This window comes from Hemicordylus capensis, chromosome 16 (genome assembly GCF_027244095.1).
Source record: "Hemicordylus capensis ecotype Gifberg chromosome 16, rHemCap1.1.pri, whole genome shotgun sequence".
Classification (NCBI taxonomy): Eukaryota; Metazoa; Chordata; class Lepidosauria; order Squamata; family Cordylidae; genus Hemicordylus; species Hemicordylus capensis.
Window position 1 is genome coordinate 6535095 of NC_069672.1, and position 27077 is coordinate 6562171.

Genomic DNA, 27077 nt, shown 5'->3' on the forward strand with positions numbered 1-27077 from the left:
GGACTCATCATTATCATATAGACCTGTAGGCATCAACAGGTCTACAACCCTGGAGAGGTTACCTGTTTTGTCACAGACTGCAGCGGTGTAGGGGGGGGTACACACACAGGGGGCCCTTTGCGGTTCCAGACTTGGGGTCACACTTCAGCCGTGGAAACTCTCTTATTCCTGAGATCTTGAACTACCTCTCTCTGGAGATGCAGTTGAGAGGAGGAAAAAGAAGTGGAGGGGCAGAGAGAAGAGTTCAGAGGAGTTGGCCAAAGCACTTGCATGCAATAGCTGCATTCTTTGTAGCAGAAGCATGCTGTGAATCCAGAGCAGGAGTTTCTATACTTAGCTGCTCCTTTGAGTCTGAAGGTGGGTGCCAGAGGAGAGTGCTGCCTGGAAGATTGCACGTGTGTTTACAAACACACTGATCATGTGTCCCACACTGAAAGACTTGCTACTGCCAGCTGAACTATTTGAATAAGGAGGAAGCTAAGAGCATACTGCAGCTTGAGGCCTCGTCCAATGTGCATGCACAATAGGCGAGCCACCCTCATTGTTAGCACAGCGAGCAGGGCACACACACACACCTTGTTGAGCGGGCAAAAACCCTTGGAAGCAGGAGGTCCCTCGGGTATCCAGGGCTCAAACCGTTAAGGGCTTTAAAGGTCAAAACCAGCAACTTGAATTGGACCTGGAAACAGATTGGCAGCCGATGTAGCTCTTTCAAAATGGGGGTAATTTAGTCCCAGCTGGTAGCTTTGGATAACACCCTGGCTGCCGCGTTTGTCACTAGCTGCAGTTTCCAAATAGTCTTCAAGGGCAGTCCCATGTAGAGAACCTTACAGTAGTCCAGCATGACGGGACTAAGGCACGGGTAGCAGCGGCCAGAGCTGCCTTCTCGAGAAAGGGATGCAGGTGGAGCACTAGCCAAAGCCGTGCAAGGGCACCCCTGGCCACCGCCTCCACCTGAGCTTCCAGAAGCAGAGCCGGGTCCAGCAGTACTCCCAAGCTGCACACCTGCTCTTTCAAGGGGAGTGCAACCCCCATCCAGAACCGGTAGGACTGTTGTTTATAATTTAGAGATAGCTGAGTAATAAACCTTAGTAACTGTTTTTCCAAAAAAAAACAAACAAAAAAACAAACAAACAAACAAAAACTGAACAAGCCTCAGTTTCTGCTCAGTTAGGCTCTGCTACAATTCCCCACTCCCAAAGTGCTCTTTGATCACGCACCAATTTCCACCACTCCTCTGTTTGTATATTTTTGCCTCCCTGAGCTGAAGCAAAAACAACCAGCAAAAAAGAAAAAGTGTGTGTGCAATGGGTGGGTGGGGATAGGAGGAGAAAGGAAATAAATGTTAATTAAATATATATTGTGGAGAGGACTTTCCCCTTCCCCTGCTCAACTTCTCTGCTAGCTGAGAACTTTGGAGGCAATTTGAGCTTGAGGAGAAGAGTGCTTGCAACCCCTCCTGGCCTCTTTTTCTCTCTCCCCCCTGCCCCACCGGGACATTTTTCATTGCAGAAAAGACCAGACCAGAGGGAGACCACCCCCGGCCACCGCTTCCACAGTATACAGCTGCTTTTCCTCTTCCTTTTTATCCAAAGCATTCAGCAACCAACCAGTAAGCAGGGGCGTATCTAGGGTGGGGCAGGCAGGGCATGTGCCCCGGGCGCCACTTGAAGGGGGCGCCAATTTTTTAAATTAAAAAAAAAAATTAAAATGGCAGCCAAAAACAAAATGGCCATTGTGCATGCTCAAATGGCCTCTGTGAGTCCCTAGGCCATGCCAGGCCTCACAGAGACCATTTGAGCATGTATGGTGGCCATTTTGTTTTCAGCGGCCAGTTTTTTAAAAATATATATTTTTTAAAATGGCCACTGCACATGCTCAAATGGTCTCTGTGAAGCCCTAGAGTCCAGTGGGGGGAGGGGAAAACCTTTGAAGACCCCCCACAGCCTTTAGGAAGCCCCCTGAAGGGGCTACAGGTAATTTTTTTTAAATTTAATATGTCACTGTGCACATATTCAGATTGGCACTATGTACAGAGAATCAGGGCTTGTGAATACTGAGCTGAAGCTTATGAGCTAGGATTGTATTCCTTTGCTCTTATTTTGCTTCTTGTGATAAGTGAGTTAAATGTGATATCTTAATAATATGGCTATTAATGTTATTAAAGTTATCTGAATGATGGGTGTCAGATGTTTGGACAGGGGGTGCAATTTCAGTACTTGCCCTACGCTATTTTCCCTAGATACGCCTCTGCCAGTAAGGAGTCTTTTGGTCTGGGCGCGTGAGCAATGCGTGGGTGGGTGTAAAAACACGTGCAGTCTTCCAGGCAACACTGTACCTCCTGTCCTGCACCCTACTTCAGTTCAGACTCAAAGGGGCAGGGAAGATTCAGCCTGCTCTTGAGTCACAGCACGCTGCAGCAGCAAATGCAGCTACTGCACCGTCTTTCTCCAACCATTCTGAGGTCTTCTCCCCGCAGTTCACATCTCAAGGCTAAGCGACTTTCCACGGATGAAGTGTGACCACCCCCCCAGTCTGTCTGGAACTGAAAACTGCCCCCTGTGTCCCCCGCCCGCCCCGCCGCAGTTTGTGAGAAAACAGAAAACTTTTCCAAGGTTGTAGACTAGATATGCTAAATACCTACAAGTCTATGCGACAAGGATGAATCCCAAGTGCAGCGTATCTGTAGATGTTTTGCCTCTAGGCTGCTGAAGGAGTCTAGTGAATTCTGCTTGCTGCTGAGCATGCGCACAGCAGGCATTTTTGCTTTGCAAGCTGCAAGGGATAGCAAAGGGACGCAGACGGACGGAAGCTTCGGTTCAGTCCCCCAAATCGATAAAGCAGCACTGCTTGGACCCCCAAAGGTATGTGCATATTTTGCATCCCACTCTTTGCAGTACAGCAACAATAAAAGTTTTTTTTAATGGCTTTCCTTTTATGAACCCTGCTCTCTGCACCCGCCTCCTCCCCTGGTCTCCCCTGCCCGCTCTGGTTTGCAACTTTGCATTGGAGTGTGAGCCCTGTAAGAGATTCCCCTGAGGGGCTGGAGCCCCCTAGCTCAGCCCTAGAGCATCTGCGTTGCATGCAGGGAGACCCGGCTTCAAAGCTTAGCGGCATTTCCAGGTAGGCAGGGCTGGGAATGATTCTAGCTTGAACCCTTGGAGAGCCGCTGCCAGTCCGTGTAGGCAGTCTTGAGTCAGCTGGACCAAGAGTCTGACTCAGTATAAGGCAGCTTCGTCTGGGTCTTTCCTGCGCCATTTCCTTCCTCTTCCCTCTCCCTCGTTCCCTGCTCCTGGGAAGCTCTCTAATTTCTGTCTTTCTGGACAGTTGGTCATTTCAGGAGCAGGCAACTTTCAGCACTCCAGATATTGCTAGCTTGCAACTCCCAGTATCTGCAGCCGAAATGAATTGTGCTTGGGAGTGCTGGGAGTTTTAGTTCAGCAACATCTGGAGGCTGAAGTTTGTCCACCCCTGCTCTCTCTCTTTGAGTGCTGAACTTTATGCTTGCAGCGCAGTGTGGGGTAGCGATTAGAGACAAATCCCCTCTAAGTCACGAAGCTCACCGCCAATCTCTCTCGGCTGAGTCTGCTTTACAGGGTTGTTCACGATAAAATGGGCATGGGAAAACAAAATATTTTTACTATAAAACTGTTTTGCATATCGATTGAGTCAGCTTAAGTAAAAGAGAAGCTGTTAATTCAACATTGCCAAGATGCTGGGAGGATTTCTTTCCTCTCCCACATTCATCACATGTGTTACACCACGTGATAGGATTAAGTTATCATATCTGGATGCCGAAAGTTGCCTACCCCTTGCTTTCTTTGAGTACTGATCCTTAGGCTAGCATGCTGACAGTGTGGGGTAGTGGTTAGAGACAAAGACACACACCCCCTTCACATCACTACTAAGCCACAAAACTGACCAGCTGTCTTTGGGCTCACAGCTCTCTCTCTCAGCTGAGCCTGCCTTACAGGCGTGTGCAAGGCAAAATGGGCAAGGGAAAACCAAATTATATTGCCTATAAAATAGCATATAATTTGCATATCAACTGAGTCAGCTAAAGTAAAAGGGAGCCTGTTAGTTCGACGTTGCCAAGGTGCTGAGAGGTTTTCTTTCCTCTCTGATGCCTTCCACAGGTATTACACCATGCAACACCATATTGGTGTTGAAAATATAAGCTATTATCAGAAGTGCTTCCTAAGATAGGATATTGGTCCCATACATGCCCAAACCTCTGGGGGGTGGGAGGGTGGGTCACCTACCCAAAGGGCAACCACCACACACCCACACCTGTCCATGGACTTTGAGGCCCAAATCAAGATGGGGAGGATGAGGTGCTTGGAACCAGCAGAGATGCTCCCTGGTGTGGGAAAGCCAAGGTTAGGGGAGTGATCAGGGTAGAACGAAGGGAAGGATGCTGCATTGAGGAGTTGGTTCTGGGGGCCATGAGGGAGGACACTAGATTCTCTTTGATTCTTAGCATTTCTCTTCTCTCCATGAGGTAGAATTTAGGTGCCAACAATCTTCATCCCTCAACATGGAGATATTTTTCAGAACTGCCCTGGAGCAGGGATTACAGATAGAAAAGGAAGACTCGGCTGACCGGGAAGCAGGAAAATGCCCCAAGGCCAGACAGGCTGGAAGTAGCACGGAATTCTGGGAAAGAGCTGAGCAGAAGATGCTGGGAGTGGAAGAGGACACCACCAGCTCAGATGTGCAGCATCAAAGGTTCAGGCAGTTCTGCTACCAGGAGACCGAGGGGCCCCGAGAGGTTTGCAGCCAACTCCACAGGCTTTGCTGCCTGTGGCTGAAGCCGGAAAGGCACACGAAGAAGCAGATTGTAGACCTGGTGGTGCTGGAGCAGTTCCTGACCATCCTGCCCGCGGAGATGGAGAGCTGGGTCAGAGAATGCAGAGCGGATACCACTTCCCAGGCAGTGGCTCTGGCAGAAGGTTTCCTCCTGAGCCGGACAGAGAACCAGAAGCCGGAAGAGCAGCAGGTGAGAGAGCGGCTTCTCTTCGCCCTTGTGAGTTGCTGGGAAGATGAGCCAGGAACAAGGCAGAAGTTGCCCAAAGTTGCCTAAAACAAGGCAGAAGTTGCCCAAGAAGAATTTGCCCATAAAGATGATCCATCCACCTCAACGCCTTCGTGGATCAGGGAACTTCTTAGGGATCTGGCCCTAGCCCAGCTTAGTGGTAGAGCATCTGCTTTCCATGCTGAAGGTCCCAAGTTCCACCCCTGGCAGCATCTCAGGCATGCCTGGGAAAGACTCCTGCCTCAACTGCTGCCAGTGGTGAACTGCTGCTGCTGCAGACAATTCTGGGCAAGATGGACCAAGGGTCTGACTCGGTCTAGGGCTCTTTCCTCCGGGTCTTTCCTGCACCATCCCCGATCTGATCCCTCTCCCCCTGTTCCCTGCTCCTGAGGATCTCTTCTTCTCTCTTTCAGATGCAAGGACTGCTGTCAGATACGGCCCCTGATTTCCCTGAGCCTGAGGAGGCTCCATCAGACACTAGGCAGAGGCTGCCGTCCAGTTGGATCAAAGAGGAGTGTCATAGAGATAAAGCCTTGCTAGGTAAAAGAAGATGGGGTGGACGCCCCCCTTTTCTCCCTCTCTCTCAAATATCCCTTCTGCCTGTGGTCTGCTTTGATTTTCCCCTGAGCGCATTTGGGGTAGATGCTCCTGTCCAACTCTTTTCAAAGTTGTGGAAATCTTCTGTTTCAGCCGTCTCAGGAATCATCTACTCAAGCCATTACGTTCAGAAAGGCTTTTTCTTTCACGTAGCTTAAATATAAAAGTGTGCATAGAAACAAAATGTGTGTACAGATTGAATCCTCGGTAGAAATAATCACATCTCCTGGCTTATGTCTTTGCTTTTAAATGTTTCCTGTGCATCGCTGACCCTAGAGGGTAGACAGATGTTCCCACCTGCTCTCCCACTTCAGGACACCTGTGGTTACTTGTAGGAGAAGTACTTTTCACATGCTCCCCCCAACAAGCACGTCTATGCCCCTTCAGGGTTTTCTCTGTTTTCTGTCCCAGATTTCTATGGTGCTGCATGCAAAAGAGAGTGGAAAATGTTCACGGAGGGGAGGGTTCCGTTCGGTGGCAAGGGTGATCCTTCAGTTGACATCCCTACCTCCCCTCAAATGAATTATTTGGTTTGTACTTCAGCCTTCAGGGAAAGGGATCTGCCACCCGTCACCATGTCTACTTTCTTGGAACATAAGAAGCTGCCTTTTGCTGCTTCAGACCATTGGTCCATCCAGCTCAGCCAATGCACAGCCAGTTTCAAGCGGCCGTGCAGCCTCGTCCCGGAGTCTCGCCCTCGCTGCAGTAGGCAGCCAGCGGCCTCTGCCTCTTTCTGCCTCGCCCCTTTCCCCCGCCGCCGCACTGGCTCTTGCCACAGCAGCAAGAGCCCTGTGGAAAATGCCGACAGGTGCGCATGCGCCCATCGCTGTTTCCAAAAGGCTCTTCCCGCAGTAAGAGTAGGAGAGCCGATTTCCCCACCAGAACGTGGCGGTGTCGGGGAGAAAAGTGGCGGTGGTTTCGTGGCGAAGAATGGCATCGGGGGGAGAATGGTGACTGGGGAGGAAATGGCAGTGGCGGCGGGGAGAGTGGTGGCAGTAAATCTTGGAAACGATATAAATGTCTAAAATGCATAAACGGGGAGCTTGAAATCTAATAAGGAATGGTACAAGGAGAACCCTGCCAAACCAACCTTGAGCTGACATGTAAACCTTTAGTTTAGAATGTTTTCAAACAATTCCTGTCTTATTTTGTCCTGTTTGGGACTATTAATTGGAGATGAGGATCACATGTATACATGGGCTTCTTTTCGTATCCACCGATAATTGAAATCAGTTGTCAATTAGACACCCATGAACATGCAAAACCACGGATATAGAACACGCAAAACCATGATATAACGAGGTAATCCTGTATAATGGATTTCCCCCATATAATGTCCAAACACCTTTTTCGTTCTCTTTTCCTCTCTTCTACTCCCTCTCTTTCTACCTCTGCCCCCCCCCTCTCTCCCCCCTTTCTCATTCAGTCCATGACATTGAGAAAAATGAATGTTTGCAATCCAGTGCTGCCCATGATCCAGTCCTCCTTTAGCCAGTATTATTATCACTTCCAATAATTACTGCTTCTTTAAGTGTAGTTCGGGTTGTTTTGATGCGAAGCTAAATGTTTTTATTATACTTAAATGTAAAGTGAAAGAAAGTAAAAATGTATTTGTTTATTTATTTATTGTTAAATTTCTATACTGCCTTTCATTGAAAACAATCTCAAGATGGTTCACCCAAAAGTTAAAACAAGATTACAACAATTACACATTTAATATATTAACTAGAATATAAAAATATAGATCTGATTTAAAAACAAGCACAATATAACAATAAAAGTTTCAAAATAGCAGCAATAGAAACAATCATCATATATTTATCCAACTTTATAAATAGAATTGTAGGCTACGATTCTTTTTCATAAAATAAATTCTGAATATTGTATTTTAACTATTCTTGTTCTCAGCAGATTTTTAACTTTCAATAGTGATCTCAATAATAGTTAAGATATAATATTCAGAAGTTTTCTGAAAAAAGCAAATATATTTAATTAATTGTTGTTCCAGGTTGTGTCTACTGAGGGAATCCACTATTCCCTGAGAATTATCAAATTTTGATCAGTGGTAAATAGAGTAGATCAAGCAGAAGCTAACCCAGTAGGGATGGTTCTGCCAAGATAGGTCAAAACCAATCGCCATATCAAGATGCTTCTTTCGGAAAAGCTTAGACAGAATAAATGTTGTCTTTCTGAAATTTTAAGGGCTCAGCTTGAACCCCAAAGTTAGCTTACTTACTGTAGTTTGGCACTATAAAGCTATAAATCCCATTTTATAAATAGAATAAATATTATTTTATATTTTATATTATAAGAGATAGAATAGAACTGTAAAATAAACTTCTTTCCATATTTGTGTGTGTGTATTGTATTCATACTGGCACATAATAATGCATGTGTGCACACACTGCCTTGATACTGCTGCCCAGAACCAACCTCATTCCTCTCACTGATGGAAAAAAAATAGAGGGAAGCCTGCTCCCCATCCATCTTTACTGTGGAAAAACATCCAGGGAGGGAGTGTCCTTAAATCCTCCCCCAGAAGTCCTTTCCCTACCCCATTCCTCTTTTAATCTCTCACCTCTTTGCCGTTCTGATAGACTAGATGGAGCCTGAGCCTCTGATATCTGTCAATGGAATTGCCCCAGAGTGATTGGTAGACACCCCCAAAATTGCATTCAGACTTTGTGTGGGGAGATTAGCTCAGAGTGGAGCAGTTCAGCATCAGAATAAATTGAATGCAAAGTGTTGGTTACAGGAAAATGACTCTGTTCAAAAACAGAGAAGGTTTTATTTGAGGGTATGGAGTACAATGGAATAAGAGAGTCACTAAAAGCAATATTATTACTAAAAATACATGACAAGATTAACCATACAATTGCTAAGAAGAAATTTAGCTTAGTGTCCGAATTAAAGTAGCTTCTAGGCTGGCCAGAGAAAGGAGGCTCAGAGAAACAGGCTCTTGGAATAGGGATAGAGCCCAGATTGGGACGCAGCAGTTATCTTATAACCTTGTTTCGTCCTTCAGTGGTGGTTGGACCCTCGTGGCTTGGGTGTGATTGAAAGACCTCTCTCCTCAGGGATGGACTGGGGAGCAGCGAGTAGCGAAGACTCAAAGGAGTTAGATATTAGAGATGGATCCAAAGGGTGTCTGTTCCTATGAAGCCAGCTCCAGGTGTTAGCGAGGAGGGCAATGCATATTGGATCTGGCAAGGGCACCGATCCAGGGCGTGGAAGCAAGCGTGGCCCACAGAGGCAAAACACAGCTACGTGGCACAGCAAATGTTAGCTGCAGCGTCAAAGTAACGGGTGACTCCATAAGGGGGTAACCAAGTGTGTAGCACTGGAGACCAAGGGGAGCACACTAGCTCAAGAATCCAGGGGCAGATAAAGCCCGAAAGTGTCCTGAGGGGACATTCCAATCGACTGTCTTAATAGGCTAGAGAAGTTCCAGGGAATCTCAAAAGATCCCATAGTTTTGTCTGCTGTGCTGCACTACAACACAATGCGTGAATAGGATAATGCAAATAGAGTGGTTGAACATGGGAACTCTTTTCATTGGAACACCTTGTAAACTAATCAGCGTTTTAATGGGTACATCTCTGAGTTCCTATCACCACTCCAGCCCTTCTTTTGATAAGGAGGGAGTGCATATCCAGGGAGCCTTATCTGACTTCCCTGCTGGGATAAGTGGCCTTTTGCTGTTTACGGCATCTATGGAGGGGAGGTAAACTAAAGGAGAGTCAATCATGCAGAGAGACCTTGAACGGAGAGTTAACTGTTGGAGAGTTCGGGAACCTACTCAGGTATCGCAGCATAGGGAAGGCACAAGGCAAGATCCCTCTCAGTTTGGCTCTTTTGCAGCTGCTGAATCTAGGGGTAACTGTCCCATGGCCTACTGAGTGACTGTTCCCCAATAAGCCAACAAACGGAGAGCTCATGATGCTCCTGAGCATGTCAAAGGTGAGACCCATACGCCTACAGGCAGGCCTGCAAACATAAGCAGAGAGGCTTTTGGGAGCCAGCAGAAAATGCTTTCAACAAATCCTAGCTCTACTTCTATTCTCCCCTTCAGCTCTTTTTTTGGGGGGGGGGGTAGACCCTCTTCTCCAGCCTCTCCTGGAGTTTAAAAGTATAATGTGTTAAGAAACTTGTCGACGTTGTGTCTGCATTTTGAATTCTGCATGAATTCCTACATGAAAAAGTTGTTTAAAGCTCTACTTGTTTCTCTTTCATTCTCCTCCACCATCAAATCACATTTCTTGTCTTTGGCAGATGCTGGATTGAAACTGCCCAGGCGTCCTCATCCATCTCCTCATTCTGGAGGAGCGGAAGAAGCTTCAAGAGGACGGGACCAGGTAGGGGAGGGGTTGTTGGGGGAGGAGGATGCAGGACGGACAGAGGAGCTCCATTCCTGGGTCCTCTCTCGGGCCCGGGAAGAAGCTCTCTTTCCTGGGGCATCTGACCAAGCTGCTGGCTACTAGGCCTTTTAGTTGAAAAGCAGTACTGTATTTAAAACATAACGGATGAGCTTGCAGGGGAACATCCCCCTCCCTTCTCACACCTCTTTTCTTAACGACCCTTTTGGACTGTGCTTCGAAGGGAAAGAATCACTCTGCGATCTGCCAGGTATCCAAGGTTTCCTTCCTCTTTCCTGGCTAGGTGACCTTTGAGGAAGTGGCCGTGCATTTCACGGAGGAAGAGTGGGCGCTACTGGATCCGGCCCAAAGAGCCCTGCACAGAGAAGTCATGGAGGAGAATGCTGCAAATCTGGCCTCTCTGGGTAAGACTCCTTCCCCCACCCCCTCCCCGGGAAGGGGAGAGTCAAATCGAGAGAGAGATTGGCCTGGTGTGCTCAGCTGGTGAGAACTAGGTGGAAATATTGCCCTGGTCTTGAGATTGATCTGCTTATGGGCCGAAGAGCCAGTGCGATAGAAAAGGCTTGTTGACATGGCGAGGCTGGGCTTGGTTGGTTGTGCCGTCCAGTCGGTGTTGACTCCTGGTGCCCACAGAGCCCTGTGGTTGTCTTTGGTAGAATCCAGGAAGGGTTTCCCATGGCCTCCTCCCGTGCAGTACGAGACGATGCCTTTCAGCACCTTCCCATATCACTGCTGCCCGATACAGGAGTTCCTCAGGACCTTGCCCCTGAGGAAGAGGATCTTCACCTCCAAATGCATTTGGACTCAGTGTTTTTGCATTTTAAAAAACCTTGGAAGACATCTCAATGCAGCCGCGGGACAGCTTTGAGCCATATGTGGGGGAGTAAGCTATCTTCTTCCTGGAACGTGTAGTAAAGGGAGCAGCATCCCTTAACATCACTGTCACATACTACACGTTATTAGGAGAAGAGCAGGTATGACCCATATTTAAGATGCGCACAGAAGTACCACCCACCACCCCACCAAGAATAATACTTAGCATTTGTATTGCACAGTGGGTCCCTACTTGAGAGCCTCCAGTTGTTGCTGAACTACAACTCTGATCAGCCCCAGCTACAGCTTAGAATGATGGGAGTCGTAGTTCAGCACCATCTGGAAGCCCTGAGGTGGGGAAGCCTCATCCAAGTGTCCAAAGCACTCATGTGCATGCGTTTAAAGTAATTCATACAACAATCCTGCACGGTCAGTGAGCATGATTATTCTCCCCATCTTTCAGGTGTGGGGACTGAGGCGGAAAAGATGCAGCTTCTCTAAGGCCTCTGTTCCTACTTTCCCTTTCCGTTGTGGTTGGTGTGGTGCCTCCCTTCGGGTTTGGTTTCAATTGTCCTGTCTAGACATCTGACCTCTTTGTCACGACTTGAATATGAATTTGCCCAGGCTAGGTGAGGGAGATTAAAGTCACCCATTATTACAACTGTGTCTCACGTTGATGCCTCCCTGATTTCCTTCTTCACCCTAAGAGGGGATAAATCCCATTCAGTTTGCAAGCTATTTGCCATTCTATCCATAATTTGAGTCCAGTAGCTTTAGGCTTAATCACACAGCCATCAGATATGGAAAAAGATAACAGCCCCTTGTTTGCGTTTCCACAGTTTCTGCTCATACGTTCTCCTTAAGACTCCTTTTCCATCCCAGGCTCTGACCAGTTTTCTCTCTTGTTTCCAGCTTCTGGGAGTGGGAAGAATAAGGGAAAACGCAGCAGAGGAATTTGGGGAGGAACAAAAAGGAAAAAGCGGGAAGAACAGAAACGAAAAATGGGAGCAAAATGGAAGAAGAGGAAGGGATCATCCACATCTCATCATGGAGTCCAACGAATAATACAGAAAAAAGAAAGAGAGAGAAGCCTGTCCCCTCCATGTAGGAAAAGCTCCAGTTCAGAACCAAGCTCTCAGTCAGAAATGAACACAGGGGAGGAACCATATGAATGCTTGGTGTGTGGAAAGAGGTTCAGCAGGAGGGCCGCTCTTACTCGGCATCAAAGAATCCACACTGGGGAGAAACCATATGAATGCCGGCAGTGTGGAAAGAGCTTTAGCCAGAGTGGACACTTTACTAAACATCACAGGATCCACCATGGGGAGACCCCATATGAATGTATGCAGTGTGGTATGAGGTTCAGCTTGAGGGGAGAACTTACTAAACACCATAGAACCCACACTGGGGAGAAAGAACATAAATGCTTGGAATGTGGAAAGTGTTTCAGAACGAAGGGAGAAAGTATTAGACACCAGAGAATTCACACTGGGGTGAAACCATATAAATGCTTGGAATGTGGAAAGAGCTTCAGTGAGACTGGAAAACTTACTATACACCAGAGAACCCACACTGGGGAGAAACCACATAAATGCTTTGAATGTGGAAAGAACTTCAGCGAGAGGGGAGCTCTTACTAGACATCATAGGACCCATACTGGGGAGAAGTCTCATAAATGCTTGGAGTGTGGAAAGAGCTTCAGCGAGAGCGGAGCCCTTACTAGACATCATTGGACCCACAGAGTAGAGAAGCCGCATAAATGCTTAGAGTGTGGAAGGAGCTTCAGCACACAGAGAGTACTTAATAACCACTTTAGAAGCCACACTGGGGAGAAACCATATAAATGTGAGTGTGGAAAGAGCTTCATCCAGATTGGAAGTCTTACTATACACCAAAGAACCCACACTGGGGAGAAGCCATATAAATGCTTGGAATGTGGAGAGAGCTTCAGCTATAGGGGAGCCCTTAATAGACATAATTGGACCCACAGAGGAGGGAAGCCGCATAAATGCTTGCAATGTGGAAGGAGCTTCTATGGGAATGGAAAACTTACTATACACCAAAGAACCCACACTGGGGAGAAGCCACATACATGCTTGGAGTGTGGAACAAGTTTCAATGAGAGGGGAGCTCTTATCAGACACCAGAGGACCCACACAGGGGAGAAACCACATAAATGCCTGGAGTGTGGAAAAAGCTTCATCACCAGTGGAGATCTTAATAACCACCATAGAATCCACACTGGGGAGAAACCATATAAATGCTTGGAGTGTGGAAAGAACTTCAGAACGAGCGGACAGTTTTCTAGACACCATAGAACCCATATTGGGGAGTGTGACGAAACACAGGTTTCCCTCTTAGCTCGAGATTGCCTGATACTTCCTGAGTGCTCTGAATGGGAGGTAAAAGGTCAAGTGTGCCATCGGGTCAGTGTCGACTCCAGGCAACCACAGAGCCCTGTGGTTGTCTTTGGTAGAATACAGGAGGGGTTTACCATTGCCTCCTCCCACGCAGTAAGAGAGGAGATACTAGTGGGGATTCAAACCGGCAACCTCCTGCTTGCTAAGTCAAGTCATTCCCCACTGCGCCATTAGGCGGCTCCTGAATGGGAGACATCCCTCTTTTTTGTTACTGAATGAGGACAAACCTTGCTTTTGTTGAAAAGCGCCGTATCAGTGTTGTTGTTTTGTCCTTGAAAGGTCTGGTCCATCAAGCTACAGGCTTAACCCCCTTTTCACAATAGATAACCAGCTCAAACCAGGCCTTCCTTTCGACACGTAAGTTCAGACCCATTAAGGAGGAGAGACCTCCATTTTGGAGGAAAAACCTGCAACCTGAATAGGGGTAAGACCAGAGTTCCATCAGAGCTGTGCTGCTGACACTTTCCATTGGATCCCAGATCTGTCTTTCTCTGAAGGAGTGGGAAGGCCCTCCCCCCCCTTTTTTTTATTAGTATAAAATTGTGGCCAAGACCCCCACCATTTGGTCCCCAGGACACTCACGGGTTGCCAGCAACCAGGCACCCTGTCACCAGCTTCTGCTAGTGTCCTGAAAGGGAGTAGCTTAACGTTTTCTCAGCCAAGGACCTGCCTCCTGCTAGATTAAGGGCAAACTCAGTGCTAGTTAGTTAATATGTTTGCACTTCCTTTTGAATCCCTGTGTGCCTTTCTTTACTTCCAGTTTCCCTTCTTTCCCCCAATTCCTTATTTTGTGGGCAACCCTTGTTTCTTAATAAAGTTCATATTCTTAGAAGTGGCTTCAGTCTGGTTGAAAAGGTTAGTTAGTTAGTTAGTTATAAGTTTATTCGGTCATTGACCAGCAAACATGGTTGAAAAGGTTCTGCAGGGTTCCTGCACCAAAATGCCTTTGGATGCCCTCCACCAACGTTTCCCTATGTGCCTCTCAAGGTCATGTGTGACTCTAGTTTGGGATCTGAGCTATCTCTCTACTGAGGATAGATCCCAGGAAAGCACAGAGTCAGAGCTAGGGGATTATGGAGCCTGGACCAAAAGTCCTCTGGAGACCCACTCTCCCCCCCCCCCCCGCTTGCTGCATCATCCCTCTACGTGCACACACACACAGACCCACACAAATATATTTAACACATGGGTTCTGGAGGGCACAAGCAGCAACGGAACTCACAAGAATGTAAGAGTATAAAACAGATATATTTATGCAAATATGCATTAGCAGAAAATTCATGCAACTTAACATATCCCCATTCCCTATATTTCTTTTCCCACTAGCCCCTTTGTCTCCAGAACACCTGGCATAGGTCATAATTACATTTGACTGCCTGGGACAAATTTGGGGGGCCCCAGGGGTGTGGAGTCGGACGTCAGCCCCGAAGTCCAGTGGTAAGAGTGCCACTGAATAGAGTAACCCCCCGTGGCTTCTCAGGGAGAAACCACAGGAATGCTTGGTGCGTCAAAAGAGTATCAGGAGGAAGGCAAGCCTTTCCGCACATGAGCCAACTCTCCCGGGGTCAAAATCACACACATGAAACGGCAGAGAAACCTGCAAATCTGCCTCACTGTGTGAAATATAAAACCCTCTGAAATGTCTTCTTCTGATCTGCTTTGCTTTTACCCTTGTTACCTCCTGAGTAGATTGGGACCCAGTGTTTTGTGTGCTGCGTTATGAATGAATGTGCATAAATCTTTCCAAATGATGCATGAATATTAGCGTTTCCCTGCATACACTTTCTTTTCCTTGCCTCTGAATACATTTCTGTACTGGTCGGTTCTGTGGACAATATTGAGCTGGATGGACCGAGGGTGTGACTCAGTTTGGGAGCTCCATTTCTTCATCCGGAGAGCCCCCAGCTCAGCGATCGAGCTCTGGCTTTGCACACAGAAGGCTCCAGGTTCACTCCCTGGCAGCATCCACAGATAGGCCTCGGAAGGAGCCTGCCTGAAGCCTTGGAGAGTGGCAAGAGTCAGGGTTGAGTTACTTTGCCCCTCCTGCAGATGTTGACTACTACTCCCATCATCCCTGACTGTGGCTACTGTGGCTGAGCATGCTGGGAGTTGTAGTCCAAAAGCCGCTGGTGGCTTTTCAGACCGCAGGCTTTACTCCAAGGCTTTACTGAGAGTTCAGGGCGTAACTGCAAAAAGAGGGGTTTTTTTAAACCTCAGACACAAATCAGGCTAGGCTGCCTCCAATATGGAGGGGAAACCCGAATCGTGTGTGAAGAGCTCCCTGAAATATCACGCGGACTTTGGAGTAGATGTATGAGATGTGAGTGCACACCCAGCCTCTCAGAGTAAAGTCATGGTAAAGTCGCCATCTGGAAAAGCTCCTAGGGGGCTTCATCTGTGCTGGCCTGGATTAGACGGTCCTGAGCTAGAAGGAGGGTGCTGAGTCTATATCCAGCTTCTTCCCATGTTCCAGTTTGTGCGCACACACAGTGTCCGGAAGGACAGTAGGAGAGAAAGCAGGGAGAAATTGATCATTCTGAACATCTCCACAATGGAGCCCCAACTGCTGAGCTGTGGCCCCATCCTCAACTTTGCTTCTTTGGTGCTTGTAGTGACAGCAGGGATTTGAAGGAGGACGAGGCCTCCCTTAGAGTAATTGCTGGGAGCGGTTGGGCCTTTCCTAGCCAGGAAAAAAGCCCTGGAAAAATCAAAAGAAAAGAGCCAATCCAGAGGACTGGGTGAGGATGACACGCGGCCACCTGCCAGAGGTGCAGCTGGGTCATTTTGGAGCCTGGACCTGATGGCCTTTATTCCCACCGCCTCCACCACACAAGATAAGCATCATCCCCCCTACGTGCGCACACACCGTGACACACGCAGCATTGAGCCTAGTTTCTACCACCCCTTTCCCCCCAGGACTGCACAAGAATCAGGGGCGGAGCCACCATTTCTCGAAAGGGTTCAAGGAAGCCGGGCCGCGCCCTTCAGGGGCCACGCCTCACACCCCAGCCACGCCCCTTGCATCGGACGTCAGGCACAAGAGGCGTGGCTAACTTTCGTGTCTGACATCTGATGCAGGGGGCGGGGCTAGGGGGCCGTGGCGCGGGCTGAAATTGGCGTGCCATTGGCCTGTGGAAGCACCAGTTCTCTCTGGGGATCTCAGGGACAGAAAGGGCTTCAATACAGAGCTTGAGTGGGGCTGGGAGATGTGAGCAGGAAGCCCTTCCAGGCCAGATACACATTTTTATTTTGCCCATTTGCCCCCTAATAGTGGCTTCCATCCACCCCTAACCCCAAATGGATAAACAGCACTCAGTCAGTTCACCTGGTTTCGGGAAAGCAACCTGCCTAGAGAGCAGGAGGCTGTTGGTTCGAATCGCCACTGGTGTGTTTCCCAGACTATGGGATATAGTCAGGCAGCAGCGCTATAGGAAGATTTTGAAAGGCATCATCTCACACTGTGCGGGAGGAGGCAATGGTCAAGCCCTCCTGTATTCTACCAAAGACAACCACAGGGCTCTGTGGGCGCCAGGAGTCAATGCTCAACGCTGACTTCTCGAGACAATCTTTCCTTTCCTTTCCTGTCTCTGGACATACTTCTTGGACTGGTTTTCTTTCTCTGTGTGTGTGTCTGCGCGTGTTCGCATCTGTGTGCTGCAGCGGATCTAGCAAAAAGTTACAGGGAAATTACACAGGGAAATTGCAAGACATGACATGAAGGACATGCAGTCTTCCAGGCAGCACAATCCTCTTGCACCCTGCTTCAGACTCCAAGGAGCAGCTCAAGCTTATTATAGAAACTCCTGCTCTGGATTCACAGCACGCTTCTGCTGCAGCGCATGCAGCGGTTGCAAGTTCTTCCTCCAGCTCTTCTGAACCCGTTAACTCTTCTCTCCGTCCCTTCACTGCCTCTTCCTCCTCCACGGCTGAAGTGTGACTCCAAGTCTGGAACTGCAAAGTCCACCCCCACCCCCGTTTGTTAGGAAACCTTTCCAGGGTGGTAGACATCCTCCTTGCCTACGATTCTATAGAACAAAGATGAGTCCCAAGCGCGGCATATCTGTAGATGTTTTGCCTCTAGGCTGCTGAAGGAGTCTAGTGAATTCTGCTTGCTGCTGAGCATGCGCACAGCAGGCATTTCTGCTTTGCAAGCTGCAAGGGATAGCAAAGGGACGCAGACGGAAGCTTCGGTTCAGTCCCCCAAATCGATAAAGCAGCACTGCTTGGACCCCCAAAGGTATGTGCATATTTTGCATCCCACTCTTTGCAGTACAGCAACAATAAAAGTTTTTTTTAATGGCTTTCCTTTTATGAACCCTGCTCTCTGCACCCGCCTCCTCCCCTGGTCTCCCCTGCCCGCTCTGGTTTGCAACTTTGCATTGGAGTGTGAGCCCTGTAAGAGATTCCCCTGAGGGGCTGGAGCCCCCTAGCTCAGCCCTAGAGCATCTGCGTTGCATGCAGGGAGACCCGGCTTCAAAGCTTAGCGGCATTTCCAGGTAGGCAGGGCTGGGAATGATTCTAGCTTGAACCCTTGGAGAGCCGCTGCCAGTCCGTGTAGGCAGTCTTGAGTCAGCTGGACCAAGAGTCTGACTCAGTATAAGGCAGCTTCGTCTGGGTCTTTCCTGCACCATTTCCTTCCTCTTCCCTCTCCCTCGTTCCCTGCTCCTGGGAATCTAGCATTAAGTTATCATATTGAAAGAAAATATCAGCTTTTCCTGCAAATGCTTCCCAAGATTGGGATCTTGGTCTCATATGTGCCAAAGACTCTTAGGCATGGCAGGGGGTTTACCTAGCCAAAGGGTCAACCACCAGAAAACGCACACCTGTCCTTGGTCTTTGAGGCCCAAATCAAGCTGGGGAGGATGGAGTCCTTGGAACCAGCAAAGATGCTCCCTGGTGTGGGAAAGCTGAGGGCAGGGGCAGGCCGAAGGGAAGAATGCTGCATTGAGGACTTGGTTCTGGGGGCCTCAAGGGAGGACACCCCGCCCCCTCCCCCCCACCCACCTTGCCCGCCTCACACACTGACTTTCTGGATGCTCTTTAAGTCTTAGCGTTTCTCTCCTTCTCCTACAGCTTGGAGATCCGTGAGCTGGCATTTGGCTGCCAAGAATCTTCATCCCTCAACATGGAGATGTTTTTCGGAGCTGCCTTGGAGCAGGGATTAAAGATAGAAAAGGAAGACTCACCTGGCCAGGAAGCAGGAAAAGGCCCTGAGACCAGCCAGGCTGGGAACAGCAGGGAATTCTGGGAAAGAGCTGAGCAGAAGATGCTGGGAGTGGAAGAGGACGCCACCAGCTCAGATGTGCAGTGCCAAAGGTTCAGGCAGCTCTGCTACCGGGAGACCGAGGGGCCCCGAGAGGTTTGCAGCCAACTCCACAGGCTTTGCTGCCGGTGGCTGAAGCCGGAAAGGCACACCAAGAAGCAGATCGTAGACCTGGTGGTGCTGGAGCAGTTCCTGACCATCCTGCCCGCGGAGATGGAGAGCTGGGTCAGAGAATGCAGAGCGGAGACCACTTCCCAGGCGGTGGCTCTGGCCGAAGGTTTCCTCCTGAGCCGGGAAGAGGAGCAGAAGCCGGAAGAGCAGCAGGTGAGAGAGCGGCTTCTCTTCGCCCTTGTGAGTTGCTGGGAAGATGATCTGGGAAGATGAGCCAGGAACAAGGCAGAAGTTGCTCAACGTTGCCTAAAATAAGGCAGAAGTTGCCTAAGAGGAATTTGCCCTTAAAGATTATCCATCCACCTCAACGCCGTCGTGGATCAGGGAACTTCTTGGGGATCTGGCCCTAGCCCATCTTAGCAGTAGAGCATCTGCTTTGCATGCAGTAAGTCCCACCCCTGGCAGCATCTCCAGGCATGCCTGGGAAAGACTCCTGCCTGCACTGCTGCCTGTGGTGAGCTGCTGCTGCCAGTTAGTGCAGACAGTTCTGGGCAAGATGGACCAAGGGTCTGATTCAGTCTAAGGCTCTTTCCTCTGGGTCTTTCCTGCACCATCCCCTCTCTAATCCCTCTCCCCCTGTTCCCTGCTCCTGAGGATTTCTTCTTCTCTCTTTCAGATGCAAGGACTGCTGTCAGATACGGCCCCTCATTTTCCTGAGGCAGAGGAGGCTCCATCGGACACTAGGCAGAGGTTGCCATCCAGCAGGATCTCACAGGAGGGTGATGGAGGTACGGCCTTGCTAGCTCAAGAGAGATGGGGCGGACTCCCCCTTGTTAGTGTTCGTTCGTTCGTTCTCTCTCTCTCTCTCTCCCCCCCCCCACTGTCTCCAATATCCTTTCTGGCTGTGGTCTGCTTTGATGTCTCCCTGAGCCCCTTTGGGGAAGATGCTCCTGTCCAGCCTGTTATGAAGTGTTTGGAATCTTCTGTTTCAGAAGTTGTGGGCTTCTACATTAGGAGACACTTCTTTTTCTCATGGAGTTTAAGTATAAAACTTTGCAGAACTACACAATTTGTGTAAAGGATGAATCCTCAGTGGAAATAATCACATCTCCAGGCTTATGTCTTTCTTCTTCAATGTTCCCTGTGCATTGCTGACTCCTGAGGGCGGACAAATGTTCCCACCTGCTCTCCCACTGTGGGACCCCTGTGGTTACTTTTAGGGAAAGCACTTTTCACTTGCTGCTCCCAACAAGCATTTCCATGCCGCTTCAGTATTTTCTCTGGTTTCTGTCCCGGTTTTCTACGGTGCTACATGCAAAAGAGAGTGGAAAATGTTCACGGAGGGAAGGATTTCATTGGGCAGGCAGGAGGCAAGGCTCCTCCTTCTATTGACATCCCCCCCACACAAACACACACACACTGCAACTGAATGATCTGCACTGCGGCCTTCAGGGAAAGGAATCTGCCACCCGTCACCGTCTCTGGTTTCTAGCAACAAAGGCAGCTGCCTTCTGCTGCATCAGACCATCGGTCCATCTAGCTCAGTTTTGCCTACGTTGACTGAGTCCTGTCTGGAGATGCTTCCAGGGATGGCACCTGGGACCTTTTCCATGCAAAGCACAAGGTCTGCCTCTGAGCTACAGCCCCCTCCTGAAGGGGAACGTCTTACAGTGTTCATGTGTAGTCACTTGGATGTTTGGATGTGTAGGCCCATCCAAAGCCAAATCAGGACAGAACCTCCTTAGCAACAGGCACCCATTCATGCTCACTACTGCAAGGCCAGCTCTGCTCTCCACCCATCTTTACTTTGGAAAAACCATCCAGGGAGGGGGTGTCGGAAACTCCTTCTTTGGGAGGCCTTTCCCTGCCCCATTCCTCTTTTAATCTCTTGCCCCGTTTGCCTTTCTGATAGACTTGCTGGAGGGGGGCCTCTGAAATACTTGCCCTGCTTTTATATTCCCCTTGAGTCTCTTTTGGGGATAGACCCTCTTCCCCTGCAGTTCAAAAGCACAATGAGTTAAGACAGTTGTTGATATTGTATCTGTATTTTGAATTCCCAAAAAGCCAACATGCAAAGGTTTTTTAAAAAATTCTACTCGTTTCTCTCTCTCTCTCTCTTTCATTCTCCTCCACCTTCCTGTCGCTTTTTTGTCTTTGGCAGATGCTGGAATGAAACTGCCCAGCCGTCCTCATCCATCTCTTCTTTCTGGGGGAGCAGAAGAAGCTTCACGAAGATGGGATCAGGTAGGGGAGGGGTTGTTGGGGGAGGAGGATTTCGGATGAGCAGAGGAGCTCCATTCCTTGGTCATCCTTCTGAGCCTGGAAGAAGCTCTCTTTCCTTGGACATCTGTCGGTTGTTAATGGAACTGCTTCTCTGGAATTTGCAAGGAAGGCTACGTTTTAGGCTTGTGTGGAGGAATTAGCTATCTTGAAATGGAGCAGCCCACCTTCAGAATAAATTTGTTCAAAGCTTGGGTCACAGAAAGAACTGAATGGAGAGGGTAAAGTTCAAGATAAAAAGAGGTTTGCTGAAGGCTTTTCGATGTTCAGGAAGAGAAAATAATGGTTCATGAGCAACTATCTATCTATCTATCTATCTATCTATTTATTTCTCTAAGGCATACCTGTCCCTAATCCCATGCATGGCAGCATTTGTGAGATTTCGTGAGCGAGGGAAGAGGGCTGGAGGGTGGGGGGAGAACCAACAGGGGCTGGAAGGAGGGGAGAGACAGGGAGAACCATGGGTGCAGATGCTCTGCACCAGGTCAGCTAGTATTTAACTAATAGAAATAGCAAGTTACAAAGACTATGTTACAGCTCACAAGGAGGCAATCTAGCTTGAGTTTCTGACTTAAGCTCATTCAAGGCTGGAAAGAGAGAGATGAGCAGATTTGGATTTTAGGAAAAATGACGAAAAAGGAAAGTAGATCTTTGAGAAGAGGGGTTATATATCCTTCCCAGAGGAATGCTGTGAACCCTAGCAGCTTGGTCATTACCGAGGCTTCCTTCCTCCGAGATAGGTGAGAAGGTGGCAGTGGGAATCCAGGAACCAGGCAGGGGTCTGAGAGCCAGGAATTTTTTTTTTTTTTAAGGATCAGGCTCTCACAGCCAGGAGTGCTGCACACAGAGACTGGGTTAGGAAAAAGGCTAGTGTGGAGGTAAAAGTACAGCTGGCGCGAGCATCAAGGCCGGGCAAAATGGAGGTTCCTGTGCCAAGACGTAGGAAAAAGATGGCAGATCCAAGGAAGAAACACCTGGTGAGTCTGAGATAGGGACACAAGTGACCCAGGAGGCACGTTCAGCCAAAGCAGTGTTCCCTCTAACAGGAGTTCCCAAATGTGGTGGACTTCAACTCCCACAATCCTCAGCCAAAGGCCATTGCAGCTGGGGATGCTGGGAGTTGTAGTGAACAGCATCTGGGAAACCCTGTTAGAGGGAACACTAAGCCCAAGAGACACAGGAGACATACGGATTGATGGTGTCTTGATCTCTTATAGGAAAGTTCTTGCCCGAGGGCAATATGCTGATCACACCTTGCACAGGTGGACAGTGGGGACAAATGACAGGTGCAACATGGTTCTGTTCAAAAGTGAGGAGTGAATCTCTTCTTGAACAAAGGCTAGGAAAGGTCTGAAAGACCTTTGTCGGGAGAAGCGAAATGGATGCCTCAAAGTTTATCTCTCCTGTCTTTTAGAATAACTGGGGGTGGCTAAGATGTAAACAAGCTAGCTTCCCACGCCCTGAGCCAGCCATTAACATACTTGTTAACTGGGGGAATGACCTGTTCCTTTCTTAGCGCTTCTTCCTGAGAAGGTGCAATCTTGACCTGATCCGCTGTGCCAACATCACATAACTTGATGCCTGGCGTAGATCTATCTGGTGTTCCATATCAGAATTATGCTGCTTGAGGATCGCCTTGGCATTATCATTATTATCAGAGAGAGTAGATATTCCATTGACAAGCCCTATGGTTTTGTCTTTTCAGTGACTAAATGCACCCAGTCAGAGGGATGTCCATCCTTAAGGTTTAAGGGCACTAAGCCAGAAGGAAAATAGATCTGTTTCAACCAAAAGTTGAAAATATAGATCCAGGCTTGGTCTCCAAGCTTAACAGGCCTGCTTCCAGTCACTGCTTAGCACTGGACACACAACAGGGGATTTTTATAGCCCCTGTTATAAATTTATACGAACATGACCTTGTCTTCTGATACCTGATGGAGAACAAACTTTTAAAACTTTTAATATACCTGATCATAACTGATGAGCCTGCAGGGGAACACCTTTACCTCTGGCCTTCTCACACCCCCTTTTCTGAACGACCCTTTTGGATTGTGCTTCAAAGGGAAAGAAGCACTCTGTGATCTGTGCAGTATCCAATGTTTCCTTCCTCTTTCATGGCTAGGTGACCTTTGAGGAAGTGGCTGTGCATTTCACGGAGGAGGAGTGGGCGCTGCTGGATCCGGCCCAAAGAGCCCTGCACAGAGAAGTCATGGAGGAGAATGCTGGAAATCTGTCCTCTCTGGGTAAGACTCCTTTGTTTTTCCCCCTTTCCTTGAAGTCCAGGTGAGAGAGAGATTGGCCTGGTTTGCTCAGTTGGCAAGAACATGGTGGGAATATGGCCCAGGTCTTGAATTTGATCTGCCTATGGCCCAGAGAACCAGTGCGATAGAGAAGGCTTGTTCACAAGGCCAGGCTTGGCTTAGGAGAAGCCTCCTTCCCTAAATCGAAAAGTGAGTGCTCTACTCTTAGCCGGTCTTCATTGGCATCTGAAGACCAAGGTCAGAGCAGGAGGAAGTGATCCTGTGGGTGGCAGCAGCAGCAGCTGGGCAGGAGAGGTTTTTGGCCAATTTCAGTCAGCAGCTGGGTACAGCTCCAAGGTAGGATGAACCTGCCCTCTGTCTGGTCATTCAAACACGCCTAGCAGTCCATGCCAAACTAGAACTTGGGAGATCTGGCTTCAGGCACCGCCGCAGCCAGCGATGGAACTCATTGGTGGCGTTGAACCAAGCATCTCTGACCTCCTCCATCACTTTGTTGTGGGGGGAAAGGAGAAGTCTTTTAATGCATGAAATCAAACTCAACCTGGAGGAGACTCTCTCTGACTGACCCTGAAGAGTTGAGGCGGCCTCAGATGGGATCAGACTCTTGGTCCATCTAATTCAGTCAATCAATTTATTACAGCCATAGGCCATACAGAGAACCTACAAAGATTAAAACGAGATTAAAAGCAAAATATGCCAACAGCAATACAATACACAATGGTCGGGACAAAACAATAGCTCCTAAGAATTAGATCTAGACCAGGGCTGCAGATCTTCGGCCCTCCTATTACCTTTGGCTGCTATTCGTACCATCCTCCAACCACAGTGGCCACTAGCCAGGCATCATGGAAGTGAGCTGTCCACCACAACCCCAAGATGTGTGCAAAGCTTTGCAATGTGATATATGAAGACTTTCCCCCGCGGAAGAGGGTTTTCACCTCCAAACTCATCGGGGTTCAGTTCTGTTGCATTTAAAAAACCTTGGTAGACCTCTCAATGCAGCCCCCGGGCAGCTTTAAGCCTCATGGGGAGTAGATTATTTTCTCCTTGTAACAAGCAGTGAAGCAAGCAGCATCCCTTAACATCACTGTCACACATGACACGTTATCAAGAGAAGAACAGGTATGACCTATATTTAGGATGCTCACAGAAGTACCCCACCACCACCACCGCCAAGAATAATACTTAGCATTTGTATTGCGCACTGCTCTGGGCTCCTTGGAGGAAGAGTGGGATATAAATGTAATAATAATAACAATAATAATAATAATAATAATAATAATAATAATTTGCAAGAACTATCCCATTTGCAAGAACTATCCCATTCTGTCCTTAATTTCAGTCCAGTAGCTTAAGGCATAATCGCATGGCCATCAAACATGGAAAAAGATGCCAGCCTCTTGTTTGCATTTCCACCATTGCTTCTCATAGGTTCTCCTTAAGGCTCTTTTTCTATTCAAGACTCTGACCAGTGTTTTTCTCTTGGTTTCAGAAGCTGAGAGTGGGAAGAATGAAGGAAAACCTAGTGGAGGAATTTTGGGAGGCAAAAGAGGGGGAAAGAAGGAACATCAGAAACTAAAAACAGGAGTGAAATGGAAGAACAAGAAGGGATCATCCTCTTCTCATCAGGCAACCCAAAAAATACTGCAGAAAGAACAAGAGAGAAGTCTGTGCCCTCCAAGCAGGAAAAGCTCCAGTTCAGAACCAAGCTCTAAACCTCAAGGGGGAAATCACAGAGGGGAGGAACCACATAAATGTTTGGAGTGTGGAAAGAGCTTCAGCACAAAGGGAAACCTTACTAGACATCAAACAATCCACACCGGAGAGAAACCTTATGAATGTGGGGTGTGTGGAAAGCGCTTCAGACGGAAAGGAGCACTTACTATACACCAGAGAATCCACACTGGGGATAAACCATATAAATGCTTGGAGTGTGGAAGATGTTTTAGCAGGAGTGAGGATCTTACTATACACCATAGAACTCACACTGGGGAGAAACCACATAAGTGCTTGGAGTGTGGAAAGAGCTTCATCCAGAATAAAGATCTTACTATACACCATAGAACTCACACTGGGGAGAAACCATATAAGTGCTTGGAGTGTGGAAAGAGCTTTAGCCAGAATAATGATCTTACTAAACATCATAGAACTCACACTGGGGAGAAACCATATAAATGCTTGGAGTGTGGGAAAAGCTTCAGCATGAATAGAGCTCTTACTTTACACCATCGGACCCACAGTGGGCAGAAACCATATAAATGCATTGAGTGTGGAAAGAGCTTTGGGCTGAGTGGAGCTCTTACTAGACATCATAGAACCCACACTGGAGAGAAACCATATACATGTTGGGAGTGTGGAAAGAGCTTCAGCACGAGTGGAAACCTTGTTAAGCACCATAGAACCCATACAGTGGAAAAACCATATACATGTTTGGTGTGTGGCAAGAGCTTCAACCAAATTGGGCAACTTAATATACACCACAGTACTCACACTGGGGAGAAACCACATAAATGCTTGGAGTGTGGAAAGAGCTTCAGACATCGTAGAGATCTGAATATACATCATAGAACTCACACTGGGGAGAAACCATATGAATGCCTGGAGTGTGGAAAGGGCTTCAGCCAGAGGGGAACTTTTACTTTACACCTCAAGACGCACACTGGGGAGAAACCATATCAGTGCTTGGAGTGTGGAAAGAGTTTCAGCCGGAGTGCATACCTTACTATACACCATCGAACCCACACTGGGGAGAAACCACATAAGTGCTTGTTGTGTGGCAAGAGTTTCAGCCGGAGTGGACACCTTACTATACACAATCGGACGCATACTGGGGAGAAACCACAAAAATGCTTAGAGTGTGGAAAGAGTTTCAGAACCAGGGGAGAACTACTTGTACACCAGAGAACCCACACTGGGGAGAAACCACATAAATGCCTGAAGTGTGGGAAAAGCTTCAGAACGAGTGGAAACCTTACTTTACACTATAGAACCCACACAGGGGAGAAACCACATAAATGCTTGGAGTGTGGGAAGAGCTTCAGCCGGAGTGGGGCGCTTACTAAGCACTATAGAACCCACACTGGGGAGAAACCATATAATTGCTTGGTGTGTGGAAAGAGCTTCATCCGGAGTGAAACACTTACTATACACCAGAGAAACCACAATGGGGAGTATCCATATAAATGTTTGGAGTGCGGAAAAAGCTTCAACTCGAGAGGAGAACTTAATAAACACCATAGAATCCACACTGGCGAGAAACCACATAAATGCTTCGAGTGTGGAAAGAGCTTCAGTGAGAGAGGAACTCTTACTAGACATCATAGGACCCACACTGGGGAAAAACCATATAAATGCTTGGAGTGTGGAAGGAGCTTCAGCACGAGTGGAGACCTTAAGAATCACCATAGAATCCACACTGGGGCGAAACCATATAAATGCTGTGTGTGTGCAAAGAATTTCAGGACAAGTGGACAATTTACCAAACACTATAGAACCCACATTGGAGAGTGTAAATGAACACAGATTTCCACCTTAGCTCAAGATTGCCTGATACTTCCTGAGTGCTCCGAATGGGAGACATCCCTCCCTTTTGTTACTGAATGAGGACAATCCTTGCTTTTGTCCTTGAAGAGACAGGGCCATCAAGGCCTAAACTTTTCACAATAGGTAACCAACTCAAACCAGGTCTATCTTTAGACAGGTAGGTTCAGGCTCCATGAAGGAGGAGGAACCTCCAGTTTGGAGGGGAAGGCCAGTGTTACATTAGACTGTGAACCCTTTGGGGACGGGGCCATCTTATTTATGTATGGTTTATTTTTCTATATAAACCGCTTTGATGCGCTGATTCTTTCCATTGGATCCCACAGCTGTCTTCCTCTGGAAGAGTGGGGAAGCGTTCCCTCTCTTTATTCACTATAAAAT

General features: G+C 48.1%; 2 protein-coding genes across 2 annotated transcripts in view; both read left to right on the forward strand.

The window, feature by feature from the left end:
* Window positions 1–2783: 2783 nt before the first annotated feature.
* LOC128338466 (zinc finger protein 250-like) lies at window positions 2784–14073 on the forward strand. The gene is made up of 6 exons (XM_053280958.1): window positions 2784–2864; window positions 4506–4999; window positions 5449–5575; window positions 9905–9987; window positions 10292–10412; window positions 11734–14073. The coding sequence occupies exons 2-6, from the start codon at window positions 4538–4540 to the stop codon at window positions 13413–13415; spliced, it is 2475 nt and encodes an 824-aa protein (XP_053136933.1). The 5' UTR covers window positions 2784–2864; window positions 4506–4537; the 3' UTR covers window positions 13416–14073.
* Window positions 14074–16254: 2181 nt separating this feature from the next.
* The window catches only part of LOC128338480 (zinc finger protein 721-like), a 41022-nt gene continuing 30199 nt past the window's right edge, over window positions 16255–27077 (forward strand). Inside the window, exons 1-7 of the mRNA XM_053280984.1 lie at window positions 16255–17478; window positions 18315–18828; window positions 19292–19403; window positions 20777–20859; window positions 21708–21872; window positions 23018–23138; window positions 24649–26554. Of these exons, the coding sequence (XP_053136959.1) occupies window positions 17363–17478; window positions 18315–18828; window positions 19292–19403; window positions 20777–20859; window positions 21708–21872; window positions 23018–23138; window positions 24649–26554 (3017 nt within the window). The 5' untranslated portion in view covers window positions 16255–17362. The remainder of the gene's footprint in view (window positions 17479–18314; window positions 18829–19291; window positions 19404–20776; window positions 20860–21707; window positions 21873–23017; window positions 23139–24648; window positions 26555–27077) is intronic.